This window comes from Episyrphus balteatus, chromosome 1 (assembly GCF_945859705.1).
Source record: "Episyrphus balteatus chromosome 1, idEpiBalt1.1, whole genome shotgun sequence".
Classification (NCBI taxonomy): Eukaryota; Metazoa; Arthropoda; class Insecta; order Diptera; family Syrphidae; genus Episyrphus; species Episyrphus balteatus.
This window is the reverse complement of record NC_079134.1, coordinates 92,031,759-92,057,900: the sequence shown is the minus strand read 5'-3', so window position 1 is coordinate 92,057,900 and position 26,142 is coordinate 92,031,759. Positions and strand designations below refer to the sequence as shown.

The window sequence follows — 26,142 nt, the reverse complement described above, 5'->3', positions numbered from 1 at the left end:
CTTCAACAGCGTACCTGACTCTGTTAAAACTTCAGAAAATATTTTTGAATTTAAAAGAAAAATTTTGCATTATATATGTACGTTTAAATATTCATTAATATTATGTAAAGGTGTTAAAAAAAGCAAAAATGTAACCTCCTTTAAGAAAATTTGTAAATATTTTCGCGAAAATCGCGACTTGCAGACGTGAGATTTTTCTAGACTTTTGAGGTATGTTATAGAATGCCAAAACGAAGGTATTGAGCAAAAAAAAATTATTAGCATTCATTCCGATGTTAAACCCTTATTTGACTGAATTAATATATGTACTTTATTTTAAATAATGTGAAATACTACGTTTTCGCCAATACATCTGTGTCAATAAGTTAAAAGAGCTTAAGTCAATTTTTATCATTTTTCAGTATAAGTAAATGAAATTTGTGGACCAGATTTTTTTTTACTTTTTTTGTGATTACTTTTAAACTGTTCCCGCTAAACCAACAATTTTTTTTTCTGGGTACAGGCTTGTTATACCCTTAATTTTCATATGTATATTTTTTCTTGAAAACGTTCGCGACGGCCGTTACATTTGAAAAAATAACTTACTTTGACTTAAGTATACAATTTTGCAGACATTTCAAGGAACAAAACAGCTTATGTTACTTGAGCTGTTTTGCAAAATTGGGTTTGGTTCAAAATGCATTTTTTTAAATGGCTTGAGTCGACATAAGAACACAAATGGTTCACTCGACCACAAGTTTAAAATAGCTTATGTTGACCTAAGCGATGAATATATTTGAATTCAAATTGTCATAATAGCTTATGTCATGACTTAAGCTTATTTAAAAAAGTGTATTATTTTTAAGATTTGGACGATTTTATACATAAGCTATTTTGCAAATGCAGTTTTTGTCCAAAAAGACTTAAGCTACTATGATTTTTTTTTAATTTAACGGTTTATATTTTGCGTAGAGAAATGAGACCCAGACTAAAACAAAGCTGAACATGTTAAGCAAATAAAATCGATTTTCACTTATGTCGTAATAAGCTCTTTTAACTTATTACCACAGACATAATCTAGATTTAGGAGAGGAGATTTAAAGTGGTGTTTTTACCGGCTTGAGGATTTATTTGACAGCTCAGATTGGAATTTCATTACTTCTGGATGAAAAAAAAAATCCTTGTTATTTAGAATTTTCAGCTGTATAAACTTATATTTTATTGCCTTCAACGTTTAATTTATTTTATGCAAAATGTTTCCAATATTTCGCAAAATCGTTAGTAAATTTCAACTAAACAATTTTTTTCCATTTTGACTTTTCTTTTTGTTTGCAATTTACAGTAGGTGGCGCATTATTATGCAAATTTTCAAAAATGTGTCACTAATTCAGTACAGTATTATTACGGTTGTATTAAACATTATGCCACTACTAATTGTTGTTCCGTGCTTGCAATGTTTCAGCCACTCACCACTAAGCTTTTCCACCAGTTGGTATAAGGTTCTCTGCAGCTTTTCGCTAGGAATCCGCAAAGAGCGTTATTTGTGGAATTCACCCAGGGAAAATTATCAAGCCCATTAGTTCTCGGCTAAGCATTAAAAAAGAGTTCAATGGTGCACTTTGTGATAAAAGCATGAAATTAACATCATTGGTAGAACTCAATATAAGAGTTATTTTGAGATATTGGGCCACCTTGTATTCCATCTGGAAGGGTAGATACAAGAGTTTTTCTGTGTTGCACTTGCTTTATTGCATATCATAGTACAAGTAATAAAACATTTTTCTTAATATGATACATGATTTCGAGGCATTTTCTAACGCCCGATCGAATAAAATCGATACCAAAATTTCTCGACCATCATGTAAAAAGTTATTGGACTCTTTATGAATTGTCTTTTACTCATAGAGCAAGAGTCAGAATATTACCAAGTACTCCTTGAAAGTGGTAGGTTGTTAAAATTTTGTGTGGACGTTTCTTATACCATAGAAAATAATAATAAAATATGTCCATCAAAATATTTCATGTTAAAGGGTGTGAAAGACAATTCATAAAGAGTGCAATAACTTTTTACATAATGGTCAAGACATTTTGGTTTTGGTTTTATTCGATCAGGCGTTAGAAAATACCTCGAAATCATGTATCATATTACTAATATTGTATCTACTCTTCCGGATGGAATACAAAGTGGCCAAATATCTCAAAAAAGCTCTTATATTGAGTTCTACCAACGATATTAATTTCACGCTTTTATCACAAAGTGCACGATTTTGTTGCTAAGCCGCCTCACTATAGGAAAGATGTTACACTCGTAGCGTTATAGTAGAAAGCCGTAATACTAATTAGTGTACAGAAAAATTAAAATTAAACTATTTCTGAGCGTAACAAATTTGTGAAAACTTTTATCGATCTATCATGTGGCCACCTACTGTATTATGAGGTCCAGCCCAAACCAACAAATACTAGCCGTTAAGAAGATTTAGATTAGAATAATAATAAAAATTACAGATATTCTGTTTGTTTAATCATTTTTCTAGGTTACATGATGCTGAAAAGGGTAGATATAGGTTAAGAAAGTCGGTAGTTGAAATTCGAAAGTTATGATTAATACATTTTTGGTGCTGAGAAAAAAACTACCCCTTTTAAGTGTTTTCCTAATTCAAACCCAAATATCTCGTAAACTATTAACTCTAGGGAGTTATGCCGATGCATACAAATTATCAAATCTGATTGAAACCACTGTTCCCATACTACAGAAACCCGGTGTCATTTGCTACCAAGCAACTAAAATATGAAAATATTTTGAAATCCAGTTGGTTAGTTAGCATGTTTGTCGAAGTCATTGCAGAATGTGAACGCCCTGATTAACTTTCAACTTCAATATTTAAGTTTTAGTATTATATTTATTTTAAGTTAAAATTGAACTAAATAAATGAAAGCTCTTTCATATTTTTTTCCGACAGAAATGAAAAAAAAAAATTAATTCGCTACTTTTTTCCAATGAATAATTAATTTGAATAAACCGACTGCCGCCCATAATTACTGTATGGCTATAGGTATAAATGTGTTCAACATAATATACAAACAGTTGAAGATTCCATTTTTACATTTGACTCTCTCAATCTGTCTCCAAATTTTCTCTTAGTGCTCATCACTTAATTAATTATTATTCTCTGGATGCAGCTATTATTATAAATGTCGAATTTTAAAATTTATTTTTAGTATTTCCTCGGATATTTTCTTAATAATTTTTTTACTCAAGCCACTCATATGTAGTTAGTGGCATATACAACACACTTTTACAAAGTGATTCATAGACGCACACTCAAATATACAACACAATCACGTATACGACTGGTGTACAAACAATTGAAACGAGAAGGTAGTGGTAGTGTACAATAAAAATTGAAAGGAATATACAAAAAAATTAACTCACTCATCATTGGGTACGTACATATATTATTACCAAATAAGGCAACTCTTTGAGCCCTCGTCAGTTCACCGCATATATACATATATTTATACATATAATTTTTTTCCGGATATAGTTAAGATAACTTAATTATTGCAAGATGTTTAATGACCAATTTATGGATTCCAATTGAATACACTTCAAAGTTTGATGAAACAGGAAATATATATATATATATATCTTGGAAAATAGTTCATACATATACAAGGCGTGTTAAGGAAAAGGGAATCTAGACATTTCTTGAAGTCATTTTGCGCACATGGATGTACTATGACTATATTTGATTAAAAACAGCTTTTTAAAATTTGAACTCAAATAAATGTGATTGCGAGGAATTGCATTCAGGAAAATATTTTATATAAATAAAAGAAACAAAATTATAAAAAAAATGGCATACCGTTGTGCCAATTATAGTAACATACCATTTTAAGAAATTCACAAGTCCTTTTTGGTGATTTTTGATTGAATATGTATGAAGGAGATTCCGTTTACAACAGACCAGAACTTCTAATAAGATTATTTGTTTTAATAATTATTTGTTTTTACTTAAAAATTTATGAGACCGATAGAACCTACGCACCACTTTAAGCAATATTATTTAAATGCTTGCCTAGATGTCTATGTCTAGCACTAAGCACAAGCACTGTACAAATTTGCAATGGGAGTTTCTTCAACGAAGAAAATTTTTGGTCCAGTCCAGATCCAGATTGAATAATTGCATGGGCACTTATCGATTCAGAAACTACATGTGCTTCATAAGAACAGTATAGTTCACTGAAATCATTAATTTGTTTATATGACCGGATTTAAAGATCGGGTTCAATCCAAATAGAACTTCGGATTCAGTTTCAGCGACAAAAAACAATAGGTGTGTTTTTTATTACAACCGGTCTTAACTTGACAAAAAAAACGCAGTCTGGGCTAAGCAATTTACATGTTAAATACAACAACACCTTAGCCCCTTGGGCTTAGTTGTTTAGCCCGGAGATTTCTCTGGGCTTAACTTTTTGAAGAGTTTTAAATCTGTACTACCAAACTATTTTTTTCATAAATTGTTTAGAATTTGTTTAAAAACGTGAAAACTCACGTTTGGAAGGACAAAATGTATTAAAATAGTTTTGCTAGCATACATTTTTGTATCTCTTTGTAAAACATGCATGCAAAATACAAGAAAATGACGAAAGCGAAAAATATGGCAACTCTAAATTTTTGTTGTGTCTGCTGTTTTCGGAACATTCTATATACAGTGCTGCCAAGATTTCAGGTTAAGCCCGGATGCGTTTTTTTTTGTCCAGTTAAGACCGGTGGTAATAAAAAACACACCTAATATTCCCTTCTCGCAAGAACACGGAGTTCTGATTGATTTCTCCATCCCTTCAAACAAACGAGTACGACCTCAGTCGGAATGGGCTCCGAACTGAGTCCGACCTCGACTACGAAACGGGTCCCATGACGGATGGGATGGATGGATTATAATTTCCATACTAATTTGAGCAGCCGCACATAGGAGTATTTTCATCAAAAACCTGGCCATAATAAATTATCGTGCTTTTTGTTATTATTTCTGTTTAAAATGAATATTATTCCTACAAGAAAATACAATATAAACCTAATTTTTAATGTTTTAATATTTTCATCAAAAACTCTTAAATTTGATTAATGGCCTATACTCCGCCTGTCGACATTGGGCCTTACCAATAATGAATCGCTAAACACACGTTTAAGTATCGTCGGGTTAAATTTTACCGTCGCGTTAAATTTGGTGTATACTAATAATCAAAATAAACACGCGTTTAACTAATTGTGCTTCTATTACCAGATCTATTACATTTGTTGTCAAAATAACATCATTAAAGACACATTTTTTGCATGTAATGTAATAATGAACAAAAACATAACTACAAAATACCTACATACCTTCATATATTTTCATTTTAGTTGTAAAAGTTAAAAAATAAAGCCCAAGCAAGGAGGCCAAAAGTGCATAAAAAAAGTTCGTGAAGTACGACGATGAAAATTTGCAGATTTATTTCTTTTTAAGTTTTCTTTTTCAGCCTTTTCTGAAATTAATGAATATTTATTTATTTTATTTATTTATTTATTTATTTATTTCATTTTTCGTGATTGCCTACAATCTGTAAGATATAAAATCTTATAAAATAGAGGTAAGCTAATTTTACAGAATTGAGCCAAAAATGTTACTTTAATTAATAAAATTGAAAACAAATTAATTATATGAGATATCTAAATATATACATAAGTTCAATTAATATCGTATAATAGCAAATTTAAATTCAAATTGAAAAATGAGCTTTTAGAACTTTTTTAATGCTTGTTGCACTTTGGTTTTCTTTTAAGTTACGCGGCAATGAGTTCCAAAGACGGACGGAATTTACAAAAAATTGTCGCTCCGATGTTAGATATGAGAACCGAGGAACGATTAACTGATGAGATCTGTGCGAGGATCCAATTCTAAGATGTTTAATGACCTACTTTTCAGCTTCTTTTAAACTTTAGTAAGGTTGTTGGGCATGGAAAAAGGAGAACGTTATACAAGTTTGATCCTCTATAAGAAGTTTAAACGAAGCTTTACCGAAGCTCTACCGAAGCTTTGAGATTTGACATATAGCTTTGGAACAGCTTGTATAGTTCTTTAATACATGTCTTATCGAAATTAAAAAAACAACTACAAAAACAAAAAAGAATTCTTTTTTAACTGGTTTTTATTTGATTTTAAATCATGAATTTTATTTTTTTATTTGAAATTATATATATTATTCCATTAGTTTTAAGTCTATCTACTAATAATAATTTTAAAATTATATAATTTTTTTACCACACCCAGGAATCGAACTTCGTATCTGCTTGGTGGCAGTCCGCTACTCTACCCACTCGGCTATCCCAGTATATTCATTAATGAAGTCAAAAACTTAATCAGTTCAAATAGCAAAAATGTCAAAACAAAAAATGTCCGAGCTAAATTATTCAATGTCAAAACCAAAAAGTGTCCCAGCTAGATTATTCAATATCAAAACCAAAATCAAATTCTTTCTTTAAAACTTTTATAAATTCATTAAACAGGCCTTTTCGAAAACAAGCTTTTTTCGTTTAAGTTTCTTTAACAGTATTTAAACAACTTATTAGAAGTTGTTAAACAAGTTCGAACTTGTATAAGCAATTAAATTCTGAAGCAAGCTCAATACAAGCTGTATAAAAAGTAGTACCTGCGAGATCTCAAATTATAGAAGCTGTTGTGCTAGTTGGGTTGTGTAACCCAAAGTGTACGAAGTGCACCATATACTTTGCCAACAATTCCATTAATGTGGTTATCCCAGGTCAGAAAGCGGTTAAAAGTCACACCGAGATTTTTTGCTGTTAAAACGTATTCGATTGGAGCATTGCTCAGAACAATCGGTGGAAAGTACGTGAGATCAATAGATCTTCTAGAAATGACAAGACACTTAGATTTTTTAGGGTTTAAAACAAGACCATTTGACTGCGACCAATTTACCACTTTTTCTAAGTCCTCATTGACACAAAATGCTCCATGCTCAATAAGTCCCAGTGGGCAGCTAAAATATAACTGAATGTCATCAGCGTACATGTGAGATGAACAATTTGCAAGTGAAGATGGAAGTTCATTTACATATATTGAAAATAAAAGGGGTCCGAGAATGGATCCCTGGGGCACACCAGTAACATTTGGTAAAAAACTAGATAGTCTATCTCCAACTTGCACTGCTTGTCTTCTGTTAGTGAGGTAAGAAAAAATTAATTTTGTAGCACCGGATGAAAAATTAAAATTTTGCATAAGTTTTTTACACAAATTGACATGATTGACAGTGTCAAAAGCCTTTGAAAAGTCAAGCAAAACCAAGAAAGTAATCTGATCTTTGTCCAAAGCTTGCCTCAGGTCTTCAGTTACATTTAAAAGTGCAGTTATACAACTGTGTTTTTTACGAAAACCAGATTGCTTTGGACTAAGCAATGAGTTGGCAGCGAGATAAGCATTTACCCGTGACCACGAAGTTTGCAAGTTCTTCGAAACGTCGGGACGAAGAAATAATTTAATATTTCTTATAAATACGCGGTGAGTTTCGTAAAATATTTAATTAAAATTAAAAAGGTAATACAATTGACAAAATCATACACAAAAAAGAAGGATGAACATCATCGAGCCCAACAGCCTTTGACTTAATAGAAAGAAAACTTTCGACCACATCATCACTTATTACTGCGAAAAAACCAAAGCCATGTTCATCGCGGTGATCGGTAAACGAAAAGGAATTTTCGACGCTGATTTGGGGGGTCTGCCCAAATGGAGTGGACACAAATATTTTATTGAGGATGTTACAATCAATATCCTCAGCTGGTCTGATTTTTGTCTTACCTATCCCAATTTTATGAATGTTTTTCCAAAGCTGATTTAATATTTATTAATAAAAAAGAGAAATATTTATAAACAAATAAATTTTTCCATTTACTTATTTAATAATTTGCCGCCAATATTATTAATTTTTCTCAACAACTTGTTGACTTGACAAATGTTTTTTTTTTTGCTGTCAAATGACAGTGCAAATCGTGCGTTATAATTTAACCGTGCGTTTATAGTTCAGTTTCCCAACTATAAAATTAACGTAGCGTTAACCCTTAACCTGACTATTAAATTGGTTATTGGTATGGAGAAATATTTAAAGCTCAGTTAAATATTTAACTGAGTTTTAAATTTGATTATTAGTAAGGCCCATTATTTTTCTCTAATTTTTTTTCTCATCTCTTATACGTAATTTTCTGTTTCTTTTCTCTCTTTCCCAACTTTAATTAAGATCACCCAAAATAAAATAAACTAATGACATCATTAAATTTAATTTAAAAATAAAAAAACATTGCATAAAGTAAGGAGTATTTTCTATCAGAAAGTGAAAAACTAATTGACTAGCAATTCTCTAAAGAGCACCTAAAAGCACCCAATTTTTGTGCATTGATGGTATAAGGAATATAGCGTCGGCATAAAGCCAAAACCGCGAATCTGCATTTTTTGCCATTTTCACATTAAAGCGTCATTTACCTTGTTATTCTATTCACTGATTCAACCCCTATCCTCGATCTGTTGCCTAGAAGCCTGAACTATCAATTTTCGTTGCACGAGTTTTCATAAGATTGCATGAGCTTCCAAGACTTTGAAGCCGTTTTTTTTCAAAACTACAATTTTGCAGATTCGTGGTTTTGGCGTTGTGCCCACGAAGTAAACTAACTCATAAGTTTCAATTCATCGCAGAATAACGGGGAATACTAAAACAAAATCATTAAAGTTCAAATAACAACTTAATAAAAATAACAAGTTTTTATATACGTGTTCTAAGCCCGACTTGAAATAAAAAACACCATCTAATAAATATTTCCAAAACGTTAATAATATTGTTAATAAATAACTGAAGAAGAACTCTCCATTTAAAATTTTTTAGATTTCTATCACAACATTTCGATAGGAATCGCATATTGAATAACACTACTAACCAAAGTACTTCGCATCGTTAAAAGCAGAAACTCAATGGGTGCGTTAACTTACGCATAGATACCCTATCCAAGATACCAAATTATCCGATACGTTTGTGAACACGAATTAGGTGTTCATCAAATTTTCCATAAGATACACGAGAATCCAGAAATTGTATTGGTTTTTTCACCACGATTTCTCCTTCGACTTTGTGTTCATACACAAAAAGTTGCAAGTGTGTGAGTGCAACCCCGTTTTTCTCGGTCGGAGCACAGTACAAATAAAAAAGTAATATATTCTGAACTGACATTGGTCGCCAGATTGTCAAAACATGACACTTTGGCGACCATATTCAGCTACCGAATTCTTAAATGTTTAAAATACCGACGAAAAACGCACAAGAACCGATAAACCACGCACACCACTAATTTTTAAACAATTATTTACCATTTTCCGCGATGAAACACGAAGAAAATTTGTTATTTTTTTTCAATTTATAATATTTTTAAATGACATTTTATAAATTAAAGCAAAAACAAATTTCCTGTTTACTGCGATTGAAATATAAAAAATTAAAGGCCGACCTGACAGATTGGTGCCCATTTCTGACAAACAAATTTTGACAACGCTCGGAATATATTACCTTATTATGCGTACTGTGGGTCGGAGTATCTTTTCTGAACTCCGTTTTCTTGCTTGAAGGGTTGAAACATAAAATAAAAAAAAAAAATACAATCACTCACAAAATCATTGGGCCAAGTCTTTATCTTGATTTTAATGTGGAAAAATAAAGAAGGATATTAATGTGTTGAAAAATACATAGAAATTTGTTTATTCTTTAAAGCTGAAACACAATCACGCTTTGCCGTCGATTTTGACAACTGCGAAAAGTTCAACTATAGGAAATCTGTGTATCCTCACACAATGACGCTTTTCTTACGTACGCTTTTTTGACAAACGTAAGGAAACGTAAGAAAGCGAGCAAAAGTTCAACCAGACTGAACTTTTGCTCGCTTTCTGACATTTAACAGACATAGTTACAGTCACCCACATTATAATTGCGCCAAATGTGAATAAAAAAAAATAAATTATTGCAAAACTATGTGTGTTTTTTAATTTCTCTATATAGATTTTGCACAAAAAAACGACATCGAGATATTTTAAATCAAAACAATTTACGTAATATTAAAAACAAAAAAAAATTTATTGATGTTTTAGACTGAGTTTTATTGTTAAAAACAATATATTTTGATTGGTTTTGATTTTATAACTTAGGATTAAAGAATAAACAAATTTCTATGCATTTTTTAAACACATTAATATCCTTTTTCATTTTTCCACAATTAAATCAAGATAAAGACTTGGCCCAATAATTTTGTGAGTGACTGTGTTTTTTTTATTTGACAGCAGATTTTATGTTGCAATCAGCTGTTCAAAGTCAAAGTGACAGAAGCGCGCTTTGAGGATTTCTCAACGTAACGCAACGAAGCGACGCCCTAAAGCGTGATTGTGTTTCAGCTTTTAATCTTACGGCCATATTATTCACTAGTTAAAAAAATACATCTGGATGTAAGGAAATTGAAATGTCAAAAATAAATCCAAATTCATGATATTCACTATCACGCAAAGAAAAAAATAGTCATTTTTAACTATTTTTCAACTTTTTTCATAGTTAAAATCGGGATAACTATTTTCGATTTTGATTTATTTATGACATTGGACAATTTTACATCCAGATGCATTTTTTAAACTAATGAATAATATGGCCGTTATAGTTATAAAAGCAAAACCAATCAAAATAAATTCTTTTTTAAAGAGAACTTACAAAACTCAGTCTTGCACATCATTAAAATACTTAAATTTTTTTGATTTAAAATATCTCGAGTCCGAGCTCGATAACGAAACGGGCTCCACGGCGCGTGGCTCTAATTAGTATGGAAATTATAATCACCGCGGAGCCGATTGCAAATGTGTTGGTGTGGTGAAATTCTCCATTCCGAGAAAATGGACCCGAGCTCGTAGCCGAGTCGGAGCATAAAAAGTACCAGAAAAGGAATCGAAAAAAGGAACGACCGACGATTGGTATTTGAAGCCATTTGCAACCAAAAAGAGACCACGTTTTTTTTCTATTTTTCACTAAATTTTTTTATATTAGGTGTGTTTTTTATTACAACTGGTCTTAACTGGACAAAAAAAAAAACGCAGTCGGGGCTAAACAACTTACATTTTAAATACAACAACACTTTAGCCCCGTGGGCTTAGTTGTTTAGCCCGGAGATTTCTCTGGGCTTAACTTTTTGAACAGTTTTAAATCTGTGCTACCAAACTATTTTTTTCAGAAACTGTTTAGAATTTGTTTACAAACGTGAAAACTCACGTTTGGAATGATAAAATGTATTTAACTAGGTTTACTAGCATACATTGGGCAGGTTCAGAAATGTTAGGCACTAAATATTTAGGTAATTTCTCGGTCTCTGATTGGTCAGCTGTCAAAAAAAATCTTTCCAATTTAGGTAATTTTATTGGAAAGCCAACTGGAAAGTTAGGCAAGAAAATTTTCCCTAAAAATTTAGGAAAGCTTTTTTTGTCAACATGACAGCAGATTGTTTTTAATTTAAGAATCAATTTAGCAATATTAAATTTATTTGTGTAAAAAACGAATAAAAAGTGCATTATCGGTTATAATTAATATTATTTATTCATTAAAGTTAATTGAAATTTGGTTTCTTCCCTATGCGATCGGTAAAATACTTAAGTGAATTTCAAAATTTGACAATAGCATCATATCCAAACTAATTTAGTCAATTTACTCAAATTTCCGTTCAGAAAGTGACGTTGCCTAAATATCTAGTCCCTAATAATTCCTGAACGTGCCCATTATTGTATTTTTTTTGTAAAACAAACATGAAAATAAAGAAAAAACTCGAAAGCGAAAAATATGATAACTCTAAATATTTGTTGTGTCTTGTGTTTTCGGAAAATTCAATATACAGTGCTGCCAAGATTTCAGGTTAAGCCCCGATGCGTTTTTTTTGTCCAGTTAAGCCTGGTGGTAATAAAAAACACACCTATTATATTATTTATTATAGCCATTTTCTGTTGATACAGCAACTGGAATGGCATTGCATTCAATTCGATAAATTGTTGAAATGAATTGTAGCTGTTAAATGTTGGTGGATTGGTTTGCCGGAGAAGAATGTTTCCAAAAAAAGATTAATTATTATTGATTAGTAAATTGCTTAAATACAGTAGCGAGCAAAAAAAATGCAAACGAAAAAGGTGAAAAGAGTTTTACATGATAACTAAGTCATTTTACATCGTTATGCTACCAAATTTGGCACACAATATTGAAAATGTTTTATTTTCACGAAACAGAGTCGATTTGTGGAATATCTTACTTCAAGACAATTATTTGGTCAAAAGTCTGCCTAAAGATGCGTTTTTAGCCGAGCAAAAAAATGCAAATGTGTAAAAAACAATAAAGTATAATGATTTATTCATATTTTTTGTTTATGTTTTTGGTTTTTTAGGTTCATATTTTATTAATATTTTGTTGGGAACCCTTTATTTGAAACAAAGGCGCGGATTTTTTTGGTATTGAGTCTATTAAAGACTATCATAAATTTTATGGTATTTGTTCACATTCTGATCAAATTTGCTCCATCAGAACTGTGCATTTTGAATGCTTTCGGTTTCTAATCACCCGATCTACAAGATCCTACAAATTTTCTGTGGTATTGGGGTCTGAAGATCGCGTTAGACACTTCAGAACAGCGAAATTGGTCATTTTCAAAAAGCTTTTTTCTAACCGGCTGGTGTTTTTGGGGTCATTATCTAGTGTAAACAAGCTGTTTTCGGGGATATTGGACTAAAAATGTGGAACATATGGTTTTCCACAATGTCCTTGCACATTTCTGCATTCATCCGATTTATTCTTTTCATTTGGCACAAGTGACACACTTCTCGAGAAAACAAACCCTAAACAAAAATTTACTATTAATTTCTTTTCATGAGTATTTTATACTTACCCCACACCTCCTCCGTGTTTAATAGCAGGAACTTGATAAATAGGGTTATATCAGCAATGCATAGCTTTTTTTATTTCAATTAAAGTTAATAATTGGGCCTATTCTGCCAAATCTTTTATTCTGCTATGAATTTTCTGTTATGAATGATAAACGATCTCAAAGATAAAAGATTTTTTATAATTGGTATTCAGGAGTTCGAACTTTTATAAAATTCAGTTTTGAAACTTCGAAAAGGAAAATCTGCTATATTTGTTTATAGCAAACTGCAAACTGATCTTAAATCTTTTATCATCTGTCATTCCCAAAGAAAAAAAAAAACCAATCGAAATGTGGAAAGTAAAGTGAATTGAATTTTCTCGTAGATCATCCAGCAAAATTGTGTTTCTTCCTATAAAATTTAAGTAAATAATTAGATTCGCGTGCATCTTGCATTTCGCAAAATATTTAGAATCTGGAGCAGATACCTCACCGCTACAAAACCAACCCTATTACATGGACATTGGATAAAGTGCTCAGTGAAGATTGCAATAATTTAAATGCAATTGTTACTTTTTGAAAAAAGTCAAAAAGTGAAAATATTCAAACTGAAAAAATTAAAGATAATGATGCAGAAACCTTATTTTTTGCTTTAAGAAACAATTTTTGTAGTTTTTTCCAAAAACAAATAGCGCTAGAAAAAAATAAAAAATTGTTACTTTTGTAAATTTACCACTTTTTAGGTCATTGTAGTTAAGGCTTTAACTTCCCTATTTTTTGTAAAATATGTGTTTTCATTTTATTTATGAAATAAATTATAATTTAAATAAACATGGTGTTTCTTAGTTTCATTTATATCAAGTGAAAAATTTGTTCCAAGGAGGTGGTAGTTCTTGGAGATGAAATAGGATTGCAATGTCGAGTCGAGGCGAGGACGACCGTTCCTTTTGGCAGTTGCTTGATTGAAGACGGAATAGTGGGTGAAGTGATCTTGGTGTTTGGTTGATGCTTTTAGTTTTGCATTAGATTTGTCACTAACTTGTCGTATCTGAATTAACTTTGTTTTTTTTTTTTTTTAATTGCTTGATGGTATTATACGAATAAAAAAACTAACCTCCGTCTCAGTTATTTATAAAACAAAGCTAAATATAAAAAAACACCTACTTTTATTGAAAATTTGCTACTTTCATGAAATCTTTTATGATAAAAGCAACAAAAATCTGTCTTTTATTCTTTTATAATTCATAAAAGATTTCATAACAGATTAAGGCTTGCTGAATACCAAAAATGAGATTCGTAAAAGAATTTTTGACAGTTCGAACTTCGTTAAAGATTTTATAAAAGATTTCATAGCAGATTGTGTATGCCGAATACTAAATATGAAAATCATAAAAGATTTTTTGACAGATTAGATTTTTGTTTGGAAATTCATATAAGAATAACTGAATAGCAGAATAAAAGATCTCGCCGAATAGGCCCAAATATTGTTATTAATATTTATGACGAGTCACGAGCACGGCACGTGACACGCGAGGAATTGCAACAAATAAATAACAAAATGGCGTTTTCTCATTTTCTTGCCTTCCCTTCAAGCAAGAAAACTGAGTTCAGATATTATTGCTCCATTTAGAAACGCCAAATCTGAGATTAGACAAGTTTACACTCACACATTTACAAGACATTGTGTATGAACACAAAGTCGAAGAAGAAGCGTGATCAAAAGTGCGAAAAGGAGAATTGAAGAAAGAAAGCCAAGGGCAAGAAAATGACAAAGCGCCAAAAAGTTATTTATTGCAGATTGCAGTGTCTGGCGTGTTGTAGTCGTGGCTTGTCATCAAGAGCCCTGTTCCTTCGGCTTCGGAGGTGGTGGTCTACTAATAGTAGATGTTTTGGTTAATCCCTTCAAGCAAGAAAACGGAGTTCTGTTTGATTTCACCATGATTTGTTTATAAAATTATTATAAATAATATGGGAAAGTTTTAATCCAAAAAAAGGAATGCATTGTTGAAATGTTGCAAAATGTGCTTCCGCAGCTATTATTGCACCGTTTAAAAAATTACCAAATAATAAATATCGACCCAAGTCTTGACTCCGTAATTAACAAAAAACAGAAATCCAAGTAATTGTCCTGTTACAAATAGATTAATTAAATTGTTTCAAGTCAATATTAAAAGAACTTACAAATTGGTAAAACGATGAACAATCAATAGTAAATTTTCTTTTTAAAAATGAATGCGTCTTGATAAATTCAATCTGAAATTTAAGGCAACAATGAAAAAAATTTAGAAAAATGTAAAAAAGTATGAAACAAAAAGTCAATGAAATAGAGATGAAATTATGAAAGTATTTTAAAGGAAAATAAAGCAAAGTTGAAAATTTTAAAAGTGAAAAAGCGGCTTGATGACGGTCCGGGGGCCGTCTGAAAACTACGTTGAGCAAATAAGATCCAGAACAGCAAGCCTTCCATCTGATCTTTTATTTTGACTGTACCATTAGCCAATTTAACGTCAGCAATTCTCACAATACTATCTGGACCAGGGTAAACTTTCAATACACGGCCCAATTGCCAAACTGACCTAACATCGTTGGGCTCAACGAGGATAACGATATCACCGACTTCTACTTGTTTCGTATTTTTGTACCACTTGCTTCGCCTCGTAATGTCAGGCAAATATTCTTTATACCAACGAGCAACAAGTTGAGACATCAAATGTTGAGCCATCAAATGTTGAGACCGCCTGCTGTACCTAGAGTCTGCTATAAGCATCGTTCTCAGTAAAAATTCCTGGAGGTGTTATGTTTCTATCTTCTTGTCCAAAAAGCATCGTATTTGGGGTAAGCGGGGTTGGATCTTCTGGGTCAACTGGAAGATGTGTTAAGGGACGATGATTTATCTGACTCTGATCTTCTAATAGGGCGTTTCGTAAAACATCTTCACGAGGAATCATATCTTTTAAGATGGCATTGACACATTTCTTGCTTGATTGGATCAGCCGTTCCCATGCTCCTCCCATCCATGGAGAATATGCAGCAATGAATCGCTATAAGATTCCTTCGTACTTTGCCGCATATTCACTTAATTGGATTTCCATGTCTTTAGTATCCTTATTCAATTAATTTTCGGTACCAACAAAATTGAGCCCATTGTCGCTACAAAAATTGTATCACTACTCGGCTTATAATAAATCGGCTCACAGCCATCGTGCATTGATCTAAGCTTAGATCGTGGAGTAACTCAATTTGTACAGCTCTGAAAGTAAGACAAGTAAATATCATGCCGTACCTTTTTACTGTTCCACGTCCAAATTTCACCAACAGAGTTCCAAAACAGTCGACACCGACATGTGTAAAAGGTCTTGAATCGAATGCCAAGCGAGGTTCGGGCAACTGACCCATCAGCGGTACTACATGCTTGGCTTTACGACGTTTGCACTCAAAACATTTAGATTTTACTCTGTCTACAGCTCTCCGGAGGAAAATTATCCAAGAACGTTCGCGAATGTCAGAGATTATAGTTGAAGTACCAATGTGAAGATTTTTTTCGTAATGATGTTGTATAAGCAAATCTACCAACGGATGATTATTCGGAAGTATAGCTGGATTTCGTGTAGCATATAATAAGTTTGCCTTTTGCGCTCGAGAACTCATTCGAATTGTTCCATCTTTGTCTAAAAATGGCGATAATCTTAGAATAGAACTATTCGAATCAACTTTTCCATTCTATGAAATCATGAGCAAAAGCTTCAGATTGAATTTTTCGAAAAAGCCAATTTTCAGCGCGATAATATTAAATTGGTGTTATAAACTTTTCACACAGAAGAAGCCCATTTTGCTTTGAACCTTGCACTAAGATCATTAAAAACGTCAAACGAAGCCAATTCTGGTCTTGTGTGGAGTAAAATTGTACTTAATTCAGGTTGCATTAAATTTGAATTCGGTCTTAGTTGAGTTACAGGCCATTCCGAAAAAGGAAGCCTTAAAAAATCTGGACCTTCGAACCATCTTGTATGTTGATTTCCCATAGAGTCTTCAAACCATTTAGTCCCATCGTCAGCAACATTGTCAGTTGTGCCAACGTGAAACTACTGACGAGGGGAAGTTGAATCAAGAATCTCTCCAATTCGGGAAGCAACGAAAGATGGGAACTTATAGTGAGTGGAGTCAATCCATGACAAAACGGTATTTGAATCTGATAGATAGATCTCTTCATGAATATTAATTGTATGAGAGGCCTTTATTGTGGATGTCAGACGCACTCCAAGAACTGCAGCCTGTAGTTCCAATCGGGGAACCGAGAGTTTTTTCACTGGAGCGATCTTAGCTATAGCCATAACTTGTGAAATCTCTACCTTGCCATTATAATCAAAGCGAAGATAAGCTACTGCAGCAAAAGCTTTTTCGGAAGTATCAACAAAAGTAATAAGGCTTACCTTGAAGTCATCAGTAGTTCGTTCATTCATTCATTTGGCATTGATATTAGTCTCGGGCATTTCATCAAAAATTAAACGGCTTTTGGATTGAACTGAAACCAGATCAAAATGCATGGACTTGCAGATACGAACAGCATCTTTGGTGACTGAAATTGCTTCTTCGACTGAGTCATGGCTGTTGAAGTAGTAATCGACGTAAGTCCTCTTAGTAAGTCCATCCCCAGTTTTTGGGCATTCTTCTTTAAACAAATTGGCATGGTGATTTTTAACGAACTAAGCACATGTTGGTGAACACCTGGGTCCAAACATTATGTACAACGTAGGTTTTCTTAAAGTGTCACCATCTACTGGTCTTCTTCAACGATTTTAATCTCATGGAACATTTTTTTAACATCAGCATTCACAGCAATTGCTCTCTCTCGAAATTTAAAAAGACCAGCATGCAACGGCACGAGATTGTCTGGTCCCTTCAAGAGAAAAGTGTTGAGTGAAACACCATTAACCTTCGCAGCTACATCAGCAATACATCATGGTTTAATTGGAATCTTATTTGTATTCTCGACGATGAAAGTTGGAGCATACCAAATTCGAGGCCAATTTTTTGCCAATTCATCTTCTGAAGCAATTCTGGCATATCCTTTTTCTACAAGGCCGCGCATGTAATTATTTTTCCATTCCAGAAGGTGTGGTTTCTTTTTCAAGGTTTTCTCTAGTCCCACGAGTCTCTTTTAAGCCATCAGGTAGTTGTCAGGATAGTCTAAGAGCCGAGAGCAGATTTCTTGCGTATGAGGTAACCGATTCATATGAATGTCAGAGGTAGTCTGGGTCATTGTGATGACGAATACCTTAGTCTGCCTGCATTTATTTGGGGCGTTGTCGAGAAAAAGCGCATCAAAAGTACCATTTTTTATATGACGATATGACGAAAATAAGAAAATCACCCTTTGACTTGCTTCAAAAAAACCACAATAACTCTTAAACCGAAGGTTTAATCGAAAAAACTTATTTAACATATTCTGTAGGAAATTAATAAGATTTCTATACAATTTTTTCTGCTAGGTCCAATAATACGCGAGTTATGTGAAAAAGTAAAATAAATAAATTTTCAGAAAAACAGCATTTTCGGGAGCGTCCGCCGGGGATTTGGTCCCACTCAAAATGTCTGCCATGGGGGTTTTTGTTACACCACACCAAATTCTTCTGTAGTAAAATGTCGCTTGACTAGATCATGTAAACTTTCATCCTGTTTAATTGCGTCATGGAACAAGAATTTCATTGTAGGCCTGGATACTTGATGAGTACAAAAAACATTAGCTTCAGTAGAAGTTGAATTTGCATTGCCATAAGCAATCCAACCAAGAAGTGTTTTAACAGCACAAGGTTCTTTATCCTTTCCATGACGCTGTCCTTTAAGCCAAAGGAAATTAGCTTGATCCAGTACAATCAAAATTTTAGGCTTCGTATTTACAAGATCTTTCAATGGAAGTCCACGGAGATGAGGATACATACCTACCCATCAAATAAGATACATTGATTGATTGACTAGGAAAGTCTAAATCCTTGACTGTATATACGTTTTTCAAACAATGACTTTTTTTCTTGTTGACACCAGACACTTCCAGAATGGTCCGCGAAGAATTCTCTGAACGTACACCTTTAGTCCATTGCAGAGTCAGTTCTTCAGGTTCACCTTGAAGTCCCAGTTCATCAAAAAAATCCTTCTCGAGCATTGTGAAAGATGAACCATCATCAAGAAATGCGAATGTGTCAACAAAAATGTTATCTCGACCATGAAGTCTAATTCCCTTCAAGCAAGAAAACTGAGTTCAGAAAAGACACTCCGACCTCAAAACGAGAAAAACGGGGTTGCACTCACACACTTGCAACTTTTTGTGTATGAACACAAAGTCGAAGGAGAAATCGTGGTGAAAAAACCAATACATATAAAATCGGCTCCGCGGTGATTATAATTTCCATACTAATTTGAGCCGCCGTGAGACCCGTTTCGTAGTCGAGGTCGGACTCAGGCGGAGCGGATTCGGACCGAGGTCGGACTCGTTTGCTTGAAGGGTTGGAACTATTTTGAACATAACTGATGTGTTCGATCGGACATGTGAAGATTGAATATGCGGTGGAGGAACAAATTGTGCAGCAGCTGTGCTCAACACCGAATCCAAATCTCTTGATTGATGCACAAAGGGGTGATGACGACCAGAACACCCCCTTGTACCGCAAGTTTTCTTCTTAGCACAAACTTTCCAGTCGTGTTTCAAAGAATCCAAACAAGTAAAGCAAAAAACAAACGAGAGTCTTTGCTCCTCCAATAATGCTTTAAAACTAGCACACTGGTGAAGAGGATGTTGTTTTTATTGCACTTCTTACACAGTTCGGGTTGAGAAGCAGAGTCCGAAGTTTGTGCTTGGTGAGTTAAAACCTGACGAGATGATTTCGCTGAAGCTTGATTCCTTTTGGATTCAGCATGACCAGAACTGAGTGGCCTTATCAAATAAGGTGGCAAATCAACAACTTTCTCATTGAGAAACTCGGCAAACTGAACAAAATTGGCATTGTGAATACCAGGTCTCTTCCTCTGCCACTCTTTGTATAAACCTGCACCAAGCTTAGAGGCTAGATTGGTCATCACGTATCCATTATTAACATCTTCTTCTCTGTTCATGGATCTGACATCAGCAACATAACCATTCACCTTCACCGCCCACAATCGAATCTTCGGATCGCTCTTCGATGACAGTTTTGGAAGATTCAACAAATCTGTTGTCAAATCGTGAACGAGGACATCATATCGACCGAAAATGACACGAAGAGAATTCATAATTGCGTCAGCATCCGATGAATATTTCAACCGATTGCACACCATTTGGTATGGTACGCTTCCCCTTTCAAAGTCTTACGGAGTCGAGCAACATTCTCCTTGTCACTGAATTTTCCCTCGACAGTTGTAGATTTGAATACTTCTTCAAAATATGGCAATTTACGTCTATTCTCGCCAAAAAATGATGGTAGTTCCTGAACGTTATTACGATTGAGAAAAGTGAGAAGGCTCGCCATATCATTTCCTTGAATTGAAGTATCAGGGTAACTTTCTCTTTTTTGATTCAGGTGATGATAAAATAGGAGTAGATTCTGGAGGTTGAGAAACGTTGTTCAACATTGATTGATGGTTTGCTTGAGTTTTCTTTAATATTTCCCAACGTTCATCATTACCACACTGATCTGAGACACTAACATTCTTGACATTTTCAGGGGTGGATGTAACTGCTTACCCACAAAGATTCAGATAGCCTAAGTTTTACGTTTTCGAGTTCAGCTCGTAGGACTATAAGATCATTGTCACGTTGAGTAACAGTCGCTTGAGCGACTACAGCAGCTTCCACAAACATGTCCATTTGATTCCATTCGTCTGGGGACGGTTGGTTCGGGTCTTATGGTGTCTCAGAATTATCTGAAACATCTTCTTCGGTCTTGCAGTCACTTTCTTCACAATACCATGGAGTACTCGTATCGTACAGATTGGGATTGAAATCATGGCAAGAATAGTGCCACCAACGATGGCACTTTTCGCAACTAACCATAAAATCATCATCCGCTTTATTGCAATTCTGAGAAGAGCAACAATTCTGAGAAGAGCAACTTTGTTTAGGATCCGCCATGATAAATAGTCAAAAATCAAATTCTTTGCAATTTAAAAAAAGTAAAATTATTGCACCGTTTAAAAAATTCCCAAATAATAAATACAGAAATCCAAGTAATTGTCCTGGTTATTATTCGATTTTATTTTCTATTAAAGTTACAAATAGATTAATTAAATTGTTTCAAGTCAATATTAAAAGAACTTAAAAATTGGTAAAACGATGAACAATCAATAATAAATTTCTTTCTTAAAAATTAATGCGTCTTGATAAACCCAATTTGAAATTTAAGGCAACAATGGAAATAATTTAGAAAAATTTAAAAAAGTATGAAACAAAAAGTCAATGAAATAGAGATGAAATTATGAGAGTATTTTAAAGTAAAATAAAGCAAAGTGTTTTATATGAAAATTTTAAAAATGAAAAAGCTGCTTGATGACAGCAGCAATTTTTTTAAATTAACAACATTCAACAAAGAAAATTTGTAGAATTTCATCATTAATTACTCTTGCCTCTGGCCTGTACCTCTAGAAAATAATTGAAAAAAATTAGTTTGTGAAAGTATAATAAAATGAAAAAAATTCAGTGAAAAAAAAATAAATCTTGTTTTTTTTCGCAAATTCGAAACGTCATTCCTTTTTTGTTCCTTTTTCCTATGACAGATTGGCCTCAATCTGATTTATTGGCAAATGTATTTAATAACGAGTTGCTGGAAGAAAGGATGCTCCCGAGGCTTGTACTTGTTTCGGTGGTTGATAATAAGCTCTTCGAGGACTCATTAACAAATTCTCGTCGTGGTTTCGTTTACTAAAGGTTAGTGCTTATGTTCTAAGATTTGTGACAAATGTAAGAACTAAAAAACCTGATCGAGTGAAAAATGGACTGAAATACGCAGAAATCCGAGATGCCAAACTATCGATTTTGAAGTATATTCAGTGGAACGCTTATCCAGATGATATTCAACATCTAATTTCAACAAATCAGCTTCCTTCAAAATCTCAATTATTGCGATATTCAGCCTTTCTCGATAATGATGGATTGCTTCGAGTGGGGGGGACGAATTAAATCAGCTTGTGTTTCATTTAATATAAAACACCCTTTCATTCTACCTAAAAATAACCTAGTTTCTAATCTCATCATTACAGATATTCACCAGCGGTACATGCACTCAGGGGTATCTGAAACTTTCGCCTTTGTCCGACAAGAATTTTGGATAATGGGCAGCCGAAACATCATTCGAAAAACTATCCATCAATGCCATCAATGTTTTATGCAGAGAAGAATTACTAGCCAACAGATAATGGGAGATTTGCCATCTTATCGCATACAACCGAACCGGCCATTCACTAATACAGGCTTAGATTATGCTGGCCCACTGACGATAAGGTTATCCCGCTGTCGCAATGCTAAAACATCCAAAGCATACATAGCATTTTTTGTGTGCATGACTACGAAGGCTATACATTTGGAGTTGGTGAATGATCTCACCACAGATGCCTTCATTGCAGCTTTTCGCAGATTTGTCTCTCGCCGGGGCAAATGCTCTATTGTATACAGCGACAATGGGACAAATTTCCAAGGCGCTAGGCGGTGCCTTACTGAGATGCACAAACTGGTTATGGAGCAATCTCACAATGATGTTATCACTGACGCTCTCGCCAAGGATGGTATAGCTTGGCACTTCATCCCTCCGTCAAGTCCACACTTTGGCGGATTGTGGGAGGCGGGCGTTAAGTCAGTTAAACTGCACTTACGTCGTGTTATCGGAAAATCAATTTTAACTTTTGAAGAATTATGTACCCTTTTGTGTCAAGTAGAAGCTATTCTTAATTCTCGTCCTTTGTGTTCTATGTCCGACTGTAATTTAAACCCTCTAACCCCAGCTCACTTTCTTGTAGGTCAACCAATGAAAGCTGTTATAGAGCCGAGCCATTTGGATACCCCCATCAACAGACTATCCCATTGGAATCATATCCAAAACATGGTCCAGGGATTCTGGAAGAGATGGCACACAGAATACCTGACAACGCTCCAAGAGCGACCAAAGTGGCAACGAAGTACACCAAACTTCAAATCTGGGGACTTAGTGGTAATCAAAGAACCAAATTTACCACCCACTAAATGGATTTTGGGCAGAGTCGTTTCTGTTCATCCGGGGACAGACCAACAAGTACGAGTCGTTACCGTAAAAACAGCAGCCGGAACATTTATCCGCCTTATAGCGAAACTTGCGCTCTTACCGACATCCTGAAACTGGTTCCAGGGGGGCCGGGATGTTTAAGCCTTAAAATTGTTTAATATTTGTTGTAATAATGTTGCCTTTGTTCATAATTTAAATTATCCTTATTTTGTTTTTTGTTGCTTTTGTTACATTATACTCTTTTGTTTTATTCTTGTTTACAATACTGTAATATATTTTCTGCATGATTTATAATATTTATTTGTAATGGTAAAAGGTGTGGTGAGTTCCTTTAAATTACTTTCTCGCTGCAAATTTCTGCATAATCTCTGCAACAACAGCGATGATAAGAGATTATGCAGTCATGAACAAGATTTTTCTTATCACTCGTTCATTTGAATCGAGACCACACCATGAACCACACCTTTGGCCAGCAGCTCAACCGTATATTGGATAAGTACCAATAAAATTATTTGTACATTGATTAAACCTGGTATATTTATTTGTGTGATTTATAAATGATTTTTTTTTTGATGATTTTTGTTTGTGGTACGATCTCAAACAGTAGCCATAAACACTTGGTGGTAGCACCTTCAAGATGTTGGGCGCTTTCATAAATGCATGGTTGCGCAAGTCTGACGAATGCAAAGCTTTCATTAATTCAAATGTCAAATGTCAGGTGTTCATAAATGTAAAAAGCAAATATTTGCAGCGCAAATGTGCAAATGAAAAAATTCTCATGCGCAATGAATTTAAACTTAAAGAAAGAAGGAACACGACGTAAAAGATGATACAGCTTTTCTTTGTTTCTCTATTCTGTCAAAATTAATTGGAAATTCAAAGTTCAAGTCAAAATAACAAAAATAGCTGCGAATTTCTTGGATATAATAAATGTAGTAATTGAAAATATAATACCGATGAGTTTTCTTTGAGTTTTATTTTTTTTTAATATAAGTTTAACATTCTATTTTACTTTGAACAACTTCGTAAAAATATTCGTATTTGTATTTAATATAATTTTAACATTCTATTTTACTTTAAATAACTTCGCAAAAATATTCTATTTTACTTTCAATAACTTCGCAAAAATATTCTATTTTACTTTCAATAACTTCGCAAAAATATTCTCCTGACCGCCGTCCGTCGTCACGTCTTCAGAATTCGTTATGAACTGCCTGTATCTTCTTTTCTATATCCATTCCAACACCCCTAGACTGTTGAGTAGGCGGTACCAGGCTAATGCCCTGGTGGCCCAACTCATTACGTATACTCCAGTCGCGATACCTCCAACGATGATTACGATACGACCCAGTCGTCTTGGCATGTTTGTTCTGATGACTCTTGTTGTTTTTCCGTTTGTTTTTATGTCCAGCTTAAATTAGGGCATCGACTGGCTGAGCCATCTATATTGAGTTGAATCACTCATCGGCTCTTGACTTCATGGGTATCATTTTCGGTATGGAATGTGTTTGTTCATGACGACGACGATCTGGAAATATAATCTTACTTGACTTTATTTTATAATATTAACTTAATAGCTACTTATCTTATTGTGGAATGTGCTTGATCCCACATAAATTTGTAAATAGGTATTGACAAAAATGTTTAAAAACATTTTTTTTTTCTGAAAGGATGGAATTAAAACTACATATTGTTAATTTTGGAGAAGAGGCTGAATTGTAAGTTAGAAATTTTGACAAATGACGTAAATCAGAAAAAGTAAAGAAAAAAGTAAATTCAAGTAAAGAAAAAGTAAATTCAAGTAAAATACATGCGCAAATAGTTTTTCTGACATACCTAAGTCTGATCGCAAATGACCGCATGTAAACAAAGCAATCATGCAATTATGAAAGCACCCGTTGTTGTTGTTCAAAGATTATAAATAATTTTGTATTTTTGTAGAAAATTGTCTTCTCCAGCAACCTAACCACCACCAACATATAATGTATTTATATCGCTGAAACTAAATCCGGAGTCCGTTTTACTCTATGACTCGATCACGTCAAGTTTTCTAGATAAACCCAAAAAGAGTTCACAGGCTCGAACATCTTTTTTGAGGTTATCTGGAAAACCTGACGTTATAAGGCAAAATAGACTTTGAATCTGGTTTCAACAACCCAAAAAATTTTGTAGCAAAGAATTCTTTGTGTGGTTGTGACATTTTTTAGGTAATCTCAAAAACCTGACGTGATATTTTTATTTTTACAGTGAGCTTAGGGTCTCAAAAGAATAGCTTTGAAATATTAAGGTGAGAAAACACCCCTTAATATTTAAAAAAAAATATTTAAATTTTTTCATACAAAATGTATGCAAATGACGACCACGAAGAATATTTTCAAGTTCAAGATGTACAAAAGAGAAATGGGTATGGGGGCATGCTGCCCCCCTACAACCACCATGCTTAAGCTCCTTATAGGATTTGAGATGTTGCAAAGATCCCCTCTAAGGATCTATTAGGTTCGTCAAAGGTCGTACTCAAAAACGTTGGCTATTACGCCGTCGTTTGCCTCTATAAGCGAGAACGCTATATCATAGAGCGAGCAGAGAATGAAGAAGTATGCTTAAAAATTAAGCGAGTTGCTCTTGGAAATTAAAACACACTGGTTGGCGTTGGAGAAAAGACAACATTTATTTAAGAATTTCATTTCCCTTTTATACAAAACATAGGTGTTCAATTTCCATTCAACTATTCATTAAATTCCCTAATTCCATGGCTTTCGACAGTTGAATCTCAATCACTTCACACCTTGCATATTGCCACATCAGCATTATTATTCAGAAATCCAAACATATCGTCGCCCTAGTATTTAAGTTCCGTATACGCCATTTTTACATTTTTGGGAAATCGCATTTAAATGTTCGGAAGATTATTGCGAAAGAGGTAACCGCAGGCATTTTTTGATTTTTTAGTATGATATACAGTTAAAATGTATC

At 33.7% G+C, this 26,142-nt stretch overlaps 2 protein-coding genes and 1 long non-coding RNA gene across 5 annotated transcripts in view; 1 reads left to right on the top strand and 2 right to left on the bottom strand.

Annotated features, from left to right (window-relative positions):
• Nucleotides 1-26,142, bottom strand: part of LOC129921211 (cofilin/actin-depolymerizing factor homolog) — a 362,755-nt gene that overhangs the window by 72,205 nt on the left and 264,408 nt on the right. Inside the window, exons 1-2 of one of the 3 annotated variants that reach the window (XM_056002950.1) lie at nucleotides 4,029-4,182; nucleotides 3,871-3,955 (exon numbers count right to left, since the gene is read on the bottom strand). The exons of 1 other annotated variant lie outside the window; for it this stretch is intronic. In XM_056002950.1, the coding sequence (XP_055858925.1) occupies nucleotides 3,871-3,873 (3 nt within the window). In that variant the 5' untranslated portion in view covers nucleotides 3,874-3,955; nucleotides 4,029-4,182. Of the gene's footprint in view, nucleotides 1-3,870; nucleotides 4,183-26,142 lie in introns of those variants that run through there. One more of the 3 variants, XM_056002949.1, reaches the window with a different exon arrangement.
• The window catches only part of LOC129921216 (uncharacterized), a 36,239-nt gene continuing 20,877 nt past the window's right edge, over nucleotides 10,781-26,142 (bottom strand). The window contains exons 2-3 of the long non-coding RNA XR_008773480.1: nucleotides 15,131-15,202; nucleotides 10,781-15,077 (exon numbers count right to left, since the gene is read on the bottom strand). This is a non-coding gene — a long non-coding RNA (uncharacterized LOC129921216). The remainder of the gene's footprint in view (nucleotides 15,078-15,130; nucleotides 15,203-26,142) is intronic.
• On the top strand, nucleotides 21,666-23,697 carry LOC129921212 (uncharacterized). Its single transcript, XM_056002951.1, has 2 exons — nucleotides 21,666-21,842; nucleotides 22,175-23,697. Exon 2 carries the CDS (start codon nucleotides 22,192-22,194, stop codon nucleotides 23,278-23,280), a length of 1,089 nt encoding a protein of 362 aa, XP_055858926.1. The 5' UTR covers nucleotides 21,666-21,842; nucleotides 22,175-22,191; the 3' UTR covers nucleotides 23,281-23,697.